Source organism: Mizuhopecten yessoensis, unplaced genomic scaffold, assembly GCF_002113885.1.
Source record: "Mizuhopecten yessoensis strain PY_sf001 unplaced genomic scaffold, ASM211388v2 scaffold10539, whole genome shotgun sequence".
NCBI classification, from domain to species: domain Eukaryota; kingdom Metazoa; phylum Mollusca; class Bivalvia; order Pectinida; family Pectinidae; genus Mizuhopecten; species Mizuhopecten yessoensis.
Window position 1 is genome coordinate 28,169 of NW_018408597.1, and position 15,709 is coordinate 43,877.

General features: G+C 39.7%; 1 protein-coding gene across 1 annotated transcript; it reads left to right on the top strand.

The window, feature by feature from the left end:
* Nucleotides 1–2,935: 2,935 nt before the first annotated feature.
* LOC110461030 lies at nucleotides 2,936–15,259 on the top strand. The gene is made up of 6 exons (XM_021514300.1): nucleotides 2,936–3,121; nucleotides 3,292–3,378; nucleotides 6,187–6,252; nucleotides 14,143–14,196; nucleotides 14,547–14,603; nucleotides 14,932–15,259. Exons 2-6 carry the CDS (start codon nucleotides 3,303–3,305, stop codon nucleotides 15,078–15,080), a joined length of 402 nt encoding a protein of 133 aa, XP_021369975.1. The 5' UTR covers nucleotides 2,936–3,121; nucleotides 3,292–3,302; the 3' UTR covers nucleotides 15,081–15,259.
* The last annotated feature ends 450 nt before the right edge of the window (nucleotides 15,260–15,709 follow it).

The window sequence follows — 15,709 nt, forward strand, 5'->3', positions numbered from 1 at the left end:
GTCCGTGTGGGTCCTTACGTAGTACAACATCGGTATAGGTCCTAACGTTGTATACCATTGGTGTGGGTCCTTACGTGGTATACCATCGGTATAGTTCCTTACGTAGTATAACATCGGTAGAGGTCCTTACGTAGTATGCCAACGGTGTGGGTTCTGACGTGGTATACCATCGGTATAGTTTCTTACGTGGTATACAATCGGTATAGGTCCTAACGTAGTATACCATCGGTATAGGTCATAACGTAGTACACCATCAGTATAGGTCCTTACGTAGTATACCATCGGTATAGGTCCTAACGTAGTACACCATCCGTATAGGTCCTAACGTAGTATACCATCGGTATAGGTCCTTACGTATTACACCATCGGTATAGGTCCTAACGTTGTATACCATTGGTGTGGCTCCTTACGTAGTATACCATCGGTAGAGGTCCTTACGTAGTATGCCATCGGTATAGGTCCTAACGTTGTATACCATCGGTGTGGGTCCTTACGTAGTATACCAGCGGTATAGTTCCGTACGTAGTACACCAGCGGTATAGGTCCTAACGTAGTATGCCATCGGTATAGGTCCTTACATAGTACACCATCGGTATAGGTCCTAACGTAGTATACCATCGGTATAGGTCCTAACGTTGTATACCATTGGTGTGGGTCCTTACGTAGTATACCATCGGTATAGTTCCGTACGTAGTACACCATCGGTATAGGTCCTAACGTAGTATACCATCGGTATAGGTCCTTACGAAATATACCATCGGTATAGGTCCTAACGTAGTATACCATCAGTATAGGTCCTTACGTAGTATACCATCGGTAGAGGTCCTTACGTAGTATACCATCGGTAGAGGTCCTTACGTAGTATACCATCAGTATAGGTCCTTACGTAGTATACCATCAGTATAGGTCCTTGCGTAGTATACCATCGGTATAGGTCCTTACGTAGTACACCATCGGTGTGGGTCCTTACGTAGTATACCATCGGTATAGGACCTTATGTAGTATACCATCGGTAGAGGTCCTTACGTAGAATACCATCGGTATAGGTCCTTACGTAGTATAACATCTGTATAAGTCCTTACGTAGTATACTATCAATATAAGTCCTTACGTAGTGTACCATCGGTATAGGAACTTACGTAGTGTACCATCGGTATAGGTCCTTACGTAGTATACCATCGGTATAGGTCCTTTCGTAGTATACCATCGGTATAGGACCTTACGTAGTGTACCATCGGTATAGGTCTTTACGTAGTATACCATCGGTGTGGGTCCTTACGTAGTATACCATCGGTATAGGACCTTACGTAGTGTACCATCGGTATAGGTCCTTACGTAGTATACCATCGGTATAGGTCCTTACGTAGTATACCATCGGTAGAGGTCATTACGTCATGAAATCTCTTGATACAGTAAATATATTCGTTTTCATTATAAAATGTTTTTCTGACATTTCACTGGTAAAAATGTGATACATGTGTATTTGTCTTTATTTGTATATTTGTGAATGTATTCATTGGTCCGTCAGTATATCACTGCTATTTAGTTTATGATGTTTGTTTGTTTATGTTTAACGGCCCATCGACGGCTGTGGTCATTTAAGGCCATGGTAATTTATTTATTTATTTTATATTTTTTACAAACATATGAATAGCGAGGATATTAGTTTAAAATATATATATTATTAAGAAACAAGAGATCCCAGAGAGATCTTGGCGCCCACCTTTGTACCATCCACATTAGTTCTTTGTCAGTTCGATCTTTTTCCTTCTTTTCTCTAATCTGTTTGATCGAGTCATGTTAACAGTAAATGCACCTTGAGGTAACTTTTGATCTAAACTTAATACTGATGTGTATGAAAGCTAACCTTCAAAGTGAGTTTGTCATTTCTTTGTTTGTTTGTTTGTTTATGTTTAACGTCCCATCGACGGCTGTGGTCATTTATGGCCATGGTGATTTATTTATTTATTTTATTTTTTTAACAAACATGTGAGTAGCGAAGATAAAATCAGATAAAATGGGTCATTTTAAAAGCATTCGCATTGTATGTGTAGATAATAAAAAATAAAAAGGGAGGTTAAAATAATAAAAGAGATAACGAATAGATGATATGGAATATGCGATATATATATATATCGTCAAAAAAGGGTAAGGTGGGTTAAAAGACATCAGAGTCTATAAAATAGACCGATGTCTTTCAAATAGTTAAATAATGCCTTTATTTAGTTTAATATTATTTTATGTTTGATCATTCTACATAGAGCTGCTATCCTTTACATTACGTATAGTTTGTATTAGTTCAGTTAGTGTCGGTAAGTAGATGTTTGTATTACATTTTTCATCGCTACCTAGTGAGCACTTTAAACATCCCAAATCGATTAAATTTAATATATAAAACTCGGATGGTTTTCTTAATCTTAATATAATGAACACTTCATACCTGACTGACTAACTTCGATTCTTTAAAACTAGTATGGCTTTCTGAATTTCTATTTAAAACGTAATATTGTCGCATTGTTGAATGATTTGTACAGTTTTTAGTTAGCTGATGTAGACTTACCGGTACTACTTATCATGTTTAGAATCCCCTCTCCCTTATGGCTTGAATAAATTGCAGGTAAAAATTACAGTTTCATAGCATTCAGTGAGAAGAATATATGTATGTATGATTATTCTGCATACCAGACGGTAAACGGACTCACATTTAGTTCAATTCAATATAGCACTATTTCCTACGGAGACCAGATACATAAAGCTTGGATTATGTTATGTATTAGTAACTACAGCAGTCCAACTCCTCCTTTCCTGTCTAACTATTGATGAGACTAACTGCGAAATGATCTCTCTATAATCGCTTCTAGCTCACAGTACCACAAAAACGCCTTTGTTCGTAGACGATTGGGGGGAATTTACCGCCTTCGGTTATGACGTGCGCTCAATTATCAGATAGCTGAATATAAAATGAAATCGACTGTAGAACAGGTAGCATATTGAGAACGGAGAACAACTGGAAACATCGATATCAGTCTGTAGTGTATATAGCAGTGTCATTTCATCAATCATCTCACATAGTGTAGTATCACCTTTCGTGAACGGATTGTTTATTAGATTGTAATTGCCAAGTAAGTTTTACGTCTTATAATCATTCATGCTGTACAGTGATATATGTTTATCGTTTAAATTTCATATAAGTTAGCTGAAAATAAAACGCTTGTACTTAAATATCGTTTTATATATATTTTGCTAAAACTGAAATGTTTTGTTTCAAATCATTATTTATTCTTTTTTTCAGATAATATAATTATGCATATCACACAAACATACACCGGATATACCAGTGCTGTTTTGATCATTGCGCTGTCAGTCAGTTTACAAATACGTAAGTACAAATTCATGTTTGTTTTTTAATTGTTGTCTGCGCTTACCTCTTTCAAATCTAATTTGTGTTTGTCAAATAAGTATACTGGTGTAACGACATGTAACTTAAATACAGCCTCTAGTGGGATCCTCCTGAATGCATTTCAACGAGACATTAAAAACATAATACATATCTCACGAACAAATCAAAACAGGGTGATTCGTTGATACTTTTATTTATATATAAATACGTACTTGAATCTGCTATGGAAAATATGTCATCTGAAACGCTTGCCTACTTATACTATATTGTTAAGATTTCCTAAACATGGTTAATACACATATTCGCTCGCCAAGCTATTTCAGTACTTTTATGTTTTCCTTTTACTTTTTAATTTCAAATTTGCTTTAACATATTTACACGTGCTTCGTGAAATGACAAAGAATTTGTTTCGTTGTTTCTTTTGTTAAAAATGGCAAACAAATATTTTTACCAAACCTTATGTTCTCCTTTATTTTTTGGTAATAATTATATCTAATTATTTATATCTGATGACTAAAAAGAACATTGTATATTTATTTTTATTTTATGTAAGTTGTTCTGTGTTATTTTCTGTGTCTCGATAAAGGAGCGGATTACCCTGAAAATTTGACAATCCTCGTGTTGTCTTCACTGCTAGAACTCCTTGCCCTATATACCAATTTATAAGTAATGTGTACCCTACAAACATACGTTTGCATGGATCCATTGTTATTTGGAAAGTTACCGTTGATATTACTTCTTTAATCAATATCATAACAGAAGTAAGTGAGTTTTAATCAGATAAACTATAAAGTTCTCAAACAGATCATATGAAAACATGAACGTTGAGCCGCTGTGACTTCGGTGACATTCACAGGATTAATAAGCCAGTGTCCGTCTTCACATATATGTCAACCGTCAGAATGTGTCATATAGTTGTCAATGATAAACACAATAATGGTATTTTAGCCAGTCAATGACTATAACAACTAAGTCAGATTATCTTGTAATCAAACACTGGGCTATAGCGGATTAGACTGGCTTGGTTGGGGATATACTTGTTAGTACAGACGCTCACAAATCAAACACGAGAGTGATATCTCTCATCCCGCTGTAGCTGATAGCCAACGACCAATACCGCCGGGGAATCTTACTGGTTAGAAGGGAGAACTGGTTTCAAATAAAATACGGCTATAGGAGTAGACAGACAGCTAATGTACTCGGACGGCGATTCCCTATTTTATTACGCTAATCCTCTTAACGCTTACTACAAACAGACACATAACTATGCTACTTGACGCTCGAGAACTTAGCGTTGAAGCGTTGTTTCGGAGTTGAATCTTTATAGAAATCTTTACATAAAAAACAGTATAATCCCTAACAGACCAATTGAACGTGATTATGGTGCATATATATTAAAATTAAAGTCATAATCTTAAATAAAACAAACAAGATATACAATGATACAAATATCTAAATATTACAATGTTCAATGAGATTTGTAAGGTTTTTATTTAGGTCTCACATGAGCATGTGTCAAAGAGCACACGGAATTGTGTATTTCGTAGATTACAAATGTACAATGAAAGTAGGTAGTTAGTTCTCTTACAATGTTTTTTGGTGTTCCAATTGATCCGTGAACACAACTTTCTCCTGAAATACACTTCCTTTTTTTGATCGCAAATCAGTCATGGTCGCTGCGGCTCTGATTGACCGAGACTTATCCCGACTGGAACTTCCATTTCTTTCAAATATGCCCTCTGCAGCTTTCAGTTGCCTATTTAAGCAGTCATCGTGGTTCAGGGTTGCTGCCATGATATATAATCGGATAATACATTTACATGTACGTACATTAGTCTATTAATCGAATTATGGAGTCACAGTAAGTCACGTATAACCTGACACTTCACGGTATATGCAAGGGTCTACGTGATTTAAATCGTGTCAGAATCTGGTAATTATAAAAACAGCTCATTACATACTAAATAGTAATATGGTTATAATCTACGTCACAATCTCTCAAGTTATATTATCATTTTGAAGCAAATCTCAACACCTTAGTTCGTGAATAACACTGCCCCTGATGTGACAGCAATACACTTACTAGTGACCTATAATTCTCTAATGAGCAACATAGATAAATGCTAGCGGGGTGTTCGTATTTGTTTTATTCAATGAGGGTTGGTATTTCAGATACTGCAATGGTCTAAGCAAACAGCAAATAAATCTATTTATCTTTTGGATACATTGCAACAAGAATAGATAATCGTTGAGGAACACTAACCTTATTCTATTTCTGCCTTGGCCTCGCATTCAAAATACAGACGTGATAATTATTACCAGAAATCCAAAATTGGCAATTCAGAACGTAATGGCGATTATATATGTGTAAATTATGATAATGTGTCTCTATAGGTGTAAATTGTTGGATTTGTATATTTTGTAAGCATCTAAGTATGTCACAGACTCGACAGAAAAGCTATCACATACAAATCGGGTAAAAGGCCAGTTATTCAATCAAAAGGGTCTGATTCAAGTTGATAGATGTCAAACGGTTTTACTGTTGAGTGTTACGTGAACTTTTACTATTAACATTAATCTGACTCAATCTGAAGTTTAATGAGAATTGGTATTTGACTATCTTTTTATCTTGTTCGATTCAATTTTAATAAAAACGTCACGTTTCTTCATCATTGCACCATCATACGGCACATATGTAGTCTTCGATTTCTTAATCATTCATACTATTTGACGCTGGTATTGCACACCAACATGAATGGTCGATCATTTGAAATTCTTTTATTTCAGATTTTGCTGAAAGTCGGTCGCTTTCTACAGATGAATATTTCCCAAACACGATATTCAAAAGGAATTGTAAGTTTGCACTGAATTACATTAGAATGTAGGCTCCTCCTTCACACGAATACTGATTTCTGTTTACAATAGAACCCAAATTGAAATCAGAACAAATATAGATATTATTTAACTTCAAGCGTTTCAAAAAAGACATATATCATTTTTATAACATTCCCCTTTTACTACCTGATTGCTTTTTCAAGAAAACAATTAAAACTTGTATACAAATCCTTGTTGGATGTTCGAATATTCAGCATTCTATCTGTATGTAATAATAACAGCAATGCTGTATGGTGTAGCCACTGTTGAATAGTTAGTAAGCGTCCACTAGGCATGTAACCCTGGTAACTAGAACACTTCCTTACGTCGGGCCGTGTACTATATTTGTAACCCTGGTAACTAGAACACTTCTTTACGTCGGGCCGTGTACTACATTTGTAACCCTGGTAACTAGAACACTTCCTTACGTCGGGCCGTGTACTATATTCGTAACCCTGGTAACTAAAACACTTCCTTACGTCGGGCCGTGTACTAAACTTGTAACCCTGGTAACTAGAACACTTCCTTACGTCGGGCCGTGTACTATATTTGTAACCCTGGTAACTAGAACACTTCCTTACGTCGGGCCGTGTACTATATTTGTAACCCTGGTAACTAGAACACTTCCTTACGTCGGGCCGTGTACTATATTTGTAACCCTGGTAACTAGAACACTTCCTTACGTCGGGCCGTGTACTATATTTGTAACCCTGGTAACTAGAACACTTCCTTACGTCGGGCCGTGTACTATATTTGTAACCCTGGTAACTAGAACACTTCCTTACGTCGGGCCGTGTACTATATTTGTAACCCTGGTAACTAGAACACTTCCTTACGTCGGGCCGTGTACTATATTTGTAACCCTGGTAACTAGAACACTTCCTTACGTCGGGCCGTGTACTATATTTGTAACCCTGGTAACTAGAACACTTCCTTACGTCGGGCCGTGTACTATATTTGTAACCCTGGTAACTAGAACACTTCCTTACGTCGGGCCGTGTACTATATTTGTAACCCTGGTAACTAGAACACTTCCTTACGTCGGGCCGTGTACTATATTTGTAACCCTGGTAACTAGAACACTTCCTTACGTCGGGCCGTGTACTATATTTGTAACCCTGGTAACTAGAACACTTCCTTACGTCGGGCCGTGTACTATATTTGTAACCCTGGTAACTAGAACACTTCCTTACGTCGGGCCGTGTACTATATTTGTAACCCTGGTAACTAGAACACTTCCTTACGTCGGGCCGTGTACTATATTTGTAACCCTGGTAACTAGAACACTTCCTTACGTCGGGCCGTGTACTATATTTGTAACCCTGGTAACTAGAACACTTCCTTACGTCGGGCCGTGTACTATATTTGTAACCCTGGTAACTAGAACACTTCCTTACGTCGGGCCGTGTACTATATTTGTAACCCTGGTAACTAGAACACTTCCTTACGTCGGGCCGTGTACTATATTTGTAACCCTGGTAACTAGAACACTTCCTTACGTCGGGCCGTGTACTATATTTGTAACCCTGGTAACTAGAACACTTCCTTACGTCGGGCCGTGTACTATATTTGTAACCCTGGTAACTAGAACACTTCCTTACGTCGGGCCGTGTACTATATTTGTAACCCTGGTAACTAGAACACTTCCTTACGTCGGGCCGTGTACTATATTTGTAACCCTGGTAACTAGAACACTTCCTTACGTCGGGCCGTGTACTATATTTGTAACCCTGGTAACTAGAACACTTCCTTACGTCGGGCCGTGTACTATATTTGTAACCCTGGTAACTAGAACACTTCCTTACGTCGGGCCGTGTACTATATTTGTAACCCTGGTAACTAGAACACTTCCTTACGTCGGGCCGTGTACTATATTTGTAACCCTGGTAACTAGAACACTTCCTTACGTCGGGCCGTGTACTATATTTGTAACCCTGGTAACTAGAACACTTCCTTACGTCGGGCCGTGTACTATATTTGTAACCCTGGTAACTAGAACACTTCCTTACGTCGGGCCGTGTACTATATTTGTAACCCTGGTAACTAGAACACTTCCTTACGTCGGGCCGTGTACTATATTTGTAACCCTGGTAACTAGAACACTTCCTTACGTCGGGCCGTGTACTATATTTGTAACCCTGGTAACTAGAACACTTCCTTACGTCGGGCCGTGTACTATATTTGTAACCCTGGTAACTAGAACACTTCCTTACGTCGGGCCGTGTACTATATTTGTAACCCTGGTAACTAGAACACTTCCTTACGTCGGGCCGTGTACTATATTTGTAACCCTGGTAACTAGAACACTTCCTTACGTCGGGCCGTGTACTATATTTGTAACCCTGGTAACTAGAACACTTCCTTACGTCGGGCCGTGTACTATATTTGTAACCCTGGTAACTAGAACACTTCCTTACGTCGGGCCGTGTACTATATTTGTAACCCTGGTAACTAGAACACTTCCTTACGTCGGGCCGTGTACTATATTTGTAACCCTGGTAACTAGAACACTTCCTTACGTCGGGCCGTGTACTATATTTGTAACCCTGGTAACTAGAACACTTCCTTACGTCGGGCCGTGTACTATATTTGTAACCCTGGTAACTAGAACACTTCCTTACGTCGGGCCGTGTACTATATTTGTAACCCTGGTAACTAGAACACTTCCTTACGTCGGGCCGTGTACTATATTTGTAACCCTGGTAACTAGAACACTTCCTTACGTCGGGCCGTGTACTATATTTGTAACCCTGGTAACTAGAACACTTCCTTACGTCGGGCCGTGTACTATATTTGTAACCCTGGTAACTAGAACACTTCCTTACGTCGGGCCGTGTACTATATTTGTAACCCTGGTAACTAGAACACTTCCTTACGTCGGGCCGTGTACTATATTTGTAACCCTGGTAACTAGAACACTTCCTTACGTCGGGCCGTGTACTATATTTGTAACCCTGGTAACTAGAACACTTCCTTACGTCGGGCCGTGTACTATATTTGTAACCCTGGTAACTAGAACACTTCCTTACGTCGGGCCGTGTACTATATTTGTAACCCTGGTAACTAGAACACTTCCTTACGTCGGGCCGTGTACTATATTTGTAACCCTGGTAACTAGAACACTTCCTTACGTCGGGCCGTGTACTATATTTGTAACCCTGGTAACTAGAACACTTCCTTACGTCGGGCCGTGTACTATATTTGTAACCCTGGTAACTAGAACACTTCCTTACGTCGGGCCGTGTACTATATTTGTAACCCTGGTAACTAGAACACTTCCTTACGTCGGGCCGTGTACTATATTTGTAACCCTGGTAACTAGAACACTTCCTTACGTCGGGCCGTGTACTATATTTGTAACCCTGGTAACTAGAACACTTCCTTACGTCGGGCCGTGTACTATATTTGTAACCCTGGTAACTAGAACACTTCCTTACGTCGGGCCGTGTACTATATTTGTAACCCTGGTAACTAGAACACTTCCTTACGTCGGGCCGTGTACTATATTTGTAACCCTGGTAACTAGAACACTTCCTTACGTCGGGCCGTGTACTATATTTGTAACCCTGGTAACTAGAACACTTCCTTACGTCGGGCCGTGTACTATATTTGTAACCCTGGTAACTAGAACACTTCCTTACGTCGGGCCGTGTACTATATTTGTAACCCTGGTAACTAGAACACTTCCTTACGTCGGGCCGTGTACTATATTTGTAACCCTGGTAACTAGAACACTTCCTTACGTCGGGCCGTGTACTATATTTGTAACCCTGGTAACTAGAACACTTCCTTACGTCGGGCCGTGTACTATATTTGTAACCCTGGTAACTAGAACACTTCCTTACGTCGGGCCGTGTACTATATTTGTAACCCTGGTAACTAGAACACTTCCTTACGTCGGGCCGTGTACTATATTTGTAACCCTGGTAACTAGAACACTTCCTTACGTCGGGCCGTGTACTATATTTGTAACCCTGGTAACTAGAACACTTCCTTACGTCGGGCCGTGTACTATATTTGTAACCCTGGTAACTAGAACACTTCCTTACGTCGGGCCGTGTACTATATTTGTAACCCTGGTAACTAGAACACTTCCTTACGTCGGGCCGTGTACTATATTTGTAACCCTGGTAACTAGAACACTTCCTTACGTCGGGCCGTGTACTATATTTGTAACCCTGGTAACTAGAACACTTCCTTACGTCGGGCCGTGTACTATATTTGTAACCCTGGTAACTAGAACACTTCCTTACGTCGGGCCGTGTACTATATTTGTAACCCTGGTAACTAGAACACTTCCTTACGTCGGGCCGTGTACTATATTTGTAACCCTGGTAACTAGAACACTTCCTTACGTCGGGCCGTGTACTATATTTGTAACCCTGGTAACTAGAACACTTCCTTACGTCGGGCCGTGTACTATATTTGTAACCCTGGTAACTAGAACACTTCCTTACGTCGGGCCGTGTACTATATTTGTAACCCTGGTAACTAGAACACTTCCTTACGTCGGGCCGTGTACTATATTTGTAACCCTGGTAACTAGAACACTTCCTTACGTCGGGCCGTGTACTATATTTGTAACCCTGGTAACTAGAACACTTCCTTACGTCGGGCCGTGTACTATATTTGTAACCCTGGTAACTAGAACACTTCCTTACGTCGGGCCGTGTACTATATTTGTAACCCTGGTAACTAGAACACTTCCTTACGTCGGGCCGTGTACTATATTTGTAACCCTGGTAACTAGAACACTTCCTTACGTCGGGCCGTGTACTATATTTGTAACCCTGGTAACTAGAACACTTCCTTACGTCGGGCCGTGTACTATATTTGTAACCCTGGTAACTAGAACACTTCCTTACGTCGGGCCGTGTACTATATTTGTAACCCTGGTAACTAGAACACTTCCTTACGTCGGGCCGTGTACTATATTTGTAACCCTGGTAACTAGAACACTTCCTTACGTCGGGCCGTGTACTATATTTGTAACCCTGGTAACTAGAACACTTCCTTACGTCGGGCCGTGTACTATATTTGTAACCCTGGTAACTAGAACACTTCCTTACGTCGGGCCGTGTACTATATTTGTAACCCTGGTAACTAGAACACTTCCTTACGTCGGGCCGTGTACTATATTTGTAACCCTGGTAACTAGAACACTTCCTTACGTCGGGCCGTGTACTATATTTGTAACCCTGGTAACTAGAACACTTCCTTACGTCGGGCCGTGTACTATATTTGTAACCCTGGTAACTAGAACACTTCCTTACGTCGGGCCGTGTACTATATTTGTAACCCTGGTAACTAGAACACTTCCTTACGTCGGGCCGTGTACTATATTTGTAACCCTGGTAACTAGAACACTTCCTTACGTCGGGCCGTGTACTATATTTGTAACCCTGGTAACTAGAACACTTCCTTACGTCGGGCCGTGTACTATATTTGTAACCCTGGTAACTAGAACACTTCCTTACGTCGGGCCGTGTACTATATTTGTAACCCTGGTAACTAGAACACTTCCTTACGTCGGGCCGTGTACTATATTTGTAACCCTGGTAACTAGAACACTTCCTTACGTCGGGCCGTGTACTATATTTGTAACCCTGGTAACTAGAACACTTCCTTACGTCGGGCCGTGTACTATATTTGTAACCCTGGTAACTAGAACACTTCCTTACGTCGGGCCGTGTACTATATTTGTAACCCTGGTAACTAGAACACTTCCTTACGTCGGGCCGTGTACTATATTTGTAACCCTGGTAACTAGAACACTTCCTTACGTCGGGCCGTGTACTATATTTGTAACCCTGGTAACTAGAACACTTCCTTACGTCGGGCCGTGTACTATATTTGTAACCCTGGTAACTAGAACACTTCCTTACGTCGGGCCGTGTACTATATTTGTAACCCTGGTAACTAGAACACTTCCTTACGTCGGGCCGTGTACTATATTTGTAACCCTGGTAACTAGAACACTTCCTTACGTCGGGCCGTGTACTATATTTGTAACCCTGGTAACTAGAACACTTCCTTACGTCGGGCCGTGTACTATATTTGTAACCCTGGTAACTAGAACACTTCCTTACGTCGGGCCGTGTACTATATTTGTAACCCTGGTAACTAGAACACTTCCTTACGTCGGGCCGTGTACTATATTTGTAACCCTGGTAACTAGAAAACTTCATTACGTCGGTCCGTGTACTATATTTGTAACCCTGGTAACTAGAACACTTCCTTACGACGGGCCGTGTACTATATTTGTAACCCTGGTAACTAGAACACTTCCTTTCGTCGGACCGTGTACTATATTTGTAACCCTGGTAACTAGAAAACTTCATTACGTCGTTCCGTGTACTATATTTGTAACCCTGGTAACTAGAAAACTTCTTTAAGTCGCGCCGTGTACTATTTTTTTTGAACCCTGGTAACTAGAACACTTCCTTCCGTCGGGCCGTGTACTATATTTGTAACCCTGGTAACTAGAACACTTCCTTACGTCGGGCCGTGTACTATATTTGTAAACCTTGTAACTCGTGTACTTCCTTACGTCGGGCCGTGTACTATATTTGTAACCCTGGTAACTAGACAACTTCCTTACGTCGGGCCGTGTACTATATGTGTAACCCTAGCAACTAGAACACTTCCTTACGTCGGGCCGTGTACTATATGTGTAACCCTGGAAACTAGAACACTTCCTTACGACCGGCCGTGTACTATATTTGTAACCCTTGTAACTAGAACACTTCCTTATGTCGGGCCGTGTAATATATGTGTAACCCTAGCAACTAGAACGCTTCCTTACGTCGGGCAGTGTACTATATTTGTAACCTTTGTAACTAGAATACTTCTTTACGTCGGGCCGTTTACTATAGTTGTAACCCTGGTAACTACAACACTTCCTTACGTCGGGTCGCGTACTTTATTTGTAACCCTGGTTACTAGAACACTTCCTTACGTCGGGCCGTGTACTTTATTTGTAACCCTGGTAACTAGGACACTTCCTTACGTCGGGCCGTGTACTATTTTTTTTGAACCCTGGTAACTAGAACACTTTGTTACGACGGGCCGTGTACTATATTTGTAACCCTGGTAACTAGAACTCTTCCTTACGTCGGGCCGTGTACTATATTTGTAACCCTTGTAACTACAACACTTTGTTACGACGGGCCGTGTACTATATTTGTAACCCTGGCAACTAGAACACTTCCTTACGTCGGACCGTGGACTATATTTGTAACCCTGGTAACTAAAAGACTTCCTTACGTCGGGCCGTGTACTATTTTTTTTGAACCCTGGTAACTAGAACACTTTGTTACGACGGGCCGTGTACTATATTTGTAACCCTTGTAACTAGATCACTTTCTTACGTCGGGCCGTGTACTATATTTCTTACCCTAGTAACCAGAACATTTCCTTACGTCGGGTCGTGTACTATATTTTTACCCCTCGTAACTAGAACACTTCCTTACGTCGGGCCGGGTACTATATTTGTAACCCTGGTAACTAGAACTCTTCCTTACGTCGGGCCGTGTACTATATTTGTCACCCTAGTAACTAAAACTCTTCCTGATTTCCTGTGCACAACGTTCGCAATGCTGGCAAATATTTGAGGTAGTAACCCTAGTAACTAGAACACTTCCTTACGTCGGGCCGGGTACTATATTTGTAACCCTGGTAACTAAAAGACTTCCTTACGTCGGGCCGTGTACTATATTTGTAACCCTAGTAACTAAAACTCTTCCTGATTTCCTGTGCACAACGTTTGCAATGCTGGCAAATATTTGAGGTAGTGATTATACAATATAACATTATTTACCATATAATAAGTTCCATGTAGCAATGTATTTTTTGTTTCGTATTTTACAGCTTGGTTTAGTAAAAAGTCAATGGACAATTTACCACCAGCTTCACAGAAACAGAGTAAGTAATTATATCGTCATAATAAAGTGCAAACAATTTTGAACCTCAGGAACAAGGATTTATTGTTAAAGTCATGACTGTAACCATGCGACTGTTCGTGGTACGTGCGACTCCTAGGTCATTGGATGTTATATTGATAGCCGTCTTGTATTTCATATCGGGCGAGTGGGACACCTGAATATACACATATATAAAAAGCTACAGATGCTATTATTTAGTTTTAATGATGTTTTATCAACAGAAGTTTACACTGATCGTTTACCTTTTGGAAATGACATGTTTATAGTTCTACATTTTGTCGACGTTCGCAATACTAGCATCTCTCTAATATATTTTGATTTTCTTTTCAGTCGATATCACACCAATGCAAATGGAAAGCGGTTGTGAGGAGGCCCTCTCTGTATACAGTAAGTAATGTAATGCTTGGTATTTCCCTTCATAAGATCGCATGAAACATAGTCGGTGTTCATATCGATTTCAAAGTAAGCGTTAAACAGGTCCTAATTTAGTAGTAAGTCTTGTTCTATGATATTCACACTATAATTTTGTATGAAACATTAGGCATACCAAACCCATATCATTATCGAGAAATGTACATCGGCTTTTGTACATAATGCTTCTTTTGTAATTTTACAACAACTGACCAAAGATGTATCCAACACATTTTCCAACGAAGAGGCCAGTGTAATAGATATGAAATGTATAAATGGTTAAATTTAGTTTTGTTTTTTCCAGAGTGCTATGCTGATGTATGCGTACCAGAGTTCGTGGAATGCTCGAGGACGTCTATGAGTAACGATTTGTATGAAATGTGCAAACTTGAACACAGCATGTGTGCGTCACGGTGCTTTAATGGGTCGGGACCGGAAATGGAACTTAAATGACACCACTGAAATGTGTTAGCAGAGAATTTATTTCACTGAATGTTGACATTTTGCAAATATTTTCTTTTGAAAACTAATACATTATAAAACTTGACTTCATCTCCCGCCACTGCATAGCCATGTCAATAAAAGTGTATATTTTCATATGCCGTACATGTGTTAGTCGTCTTCTGTTTCACGTCCGGCTTAACCATGGGAACAGGTATTGATATGTATACCCTGTCCAACAGTTTATCATTTCTGTAATGTGACAGTGATTGTAATTGTGACATAACGTGAGGAACCCTAATCGAAACGTTTTTTGAAACAAAAATATTCATGTTTCATATTTAGTTAATGGAACATCTGCTTGTGTTACTATAATGAAAATATGGATGTCTTTAGTTTCAGTCTTTTTCAATTTTCCAGAAATGTATTGGGACATAATGTCGAACTGAAACATTTGTTGGGAAAGGTTTTCATTATTCAATACAATTAATGAGCAACATATCGGAGGCACACAGATAAGGCTTGCTTCCAATTGCTTAAAACTTTATCAATTTCGATTCCAAATAGATACCATTAATGTGTTATGTAAATATGCAAAATCATATATTGTGTTCGATTCCGGGTACCCTCACGTTACTCTT

Bases quoted from the DNA above. Each gene is read 5' to 3' on its own strand.
- LOC110461030 (XM_021514300.1), top strand. From the start codon at position 3,303: ATGCATATCACACAAACATACACCGGATATACCAGTGCTGTTTTGATC. The intron at 3,379-6,186 runs GTAAGTACAAAT...CTTTTATTTCAG, and splicing joins GTCAGTCAGTTTACAAATAC to ATTTTGCTGAAAGTCGGTCG. The intron at 6,253-14,142 runs GTAAGTTTGCAC...CGTATTTTACAG, and splicing joins CACGATATTCAAAAGGAATT to CTTGGTTTAGTAAAAAGTCA.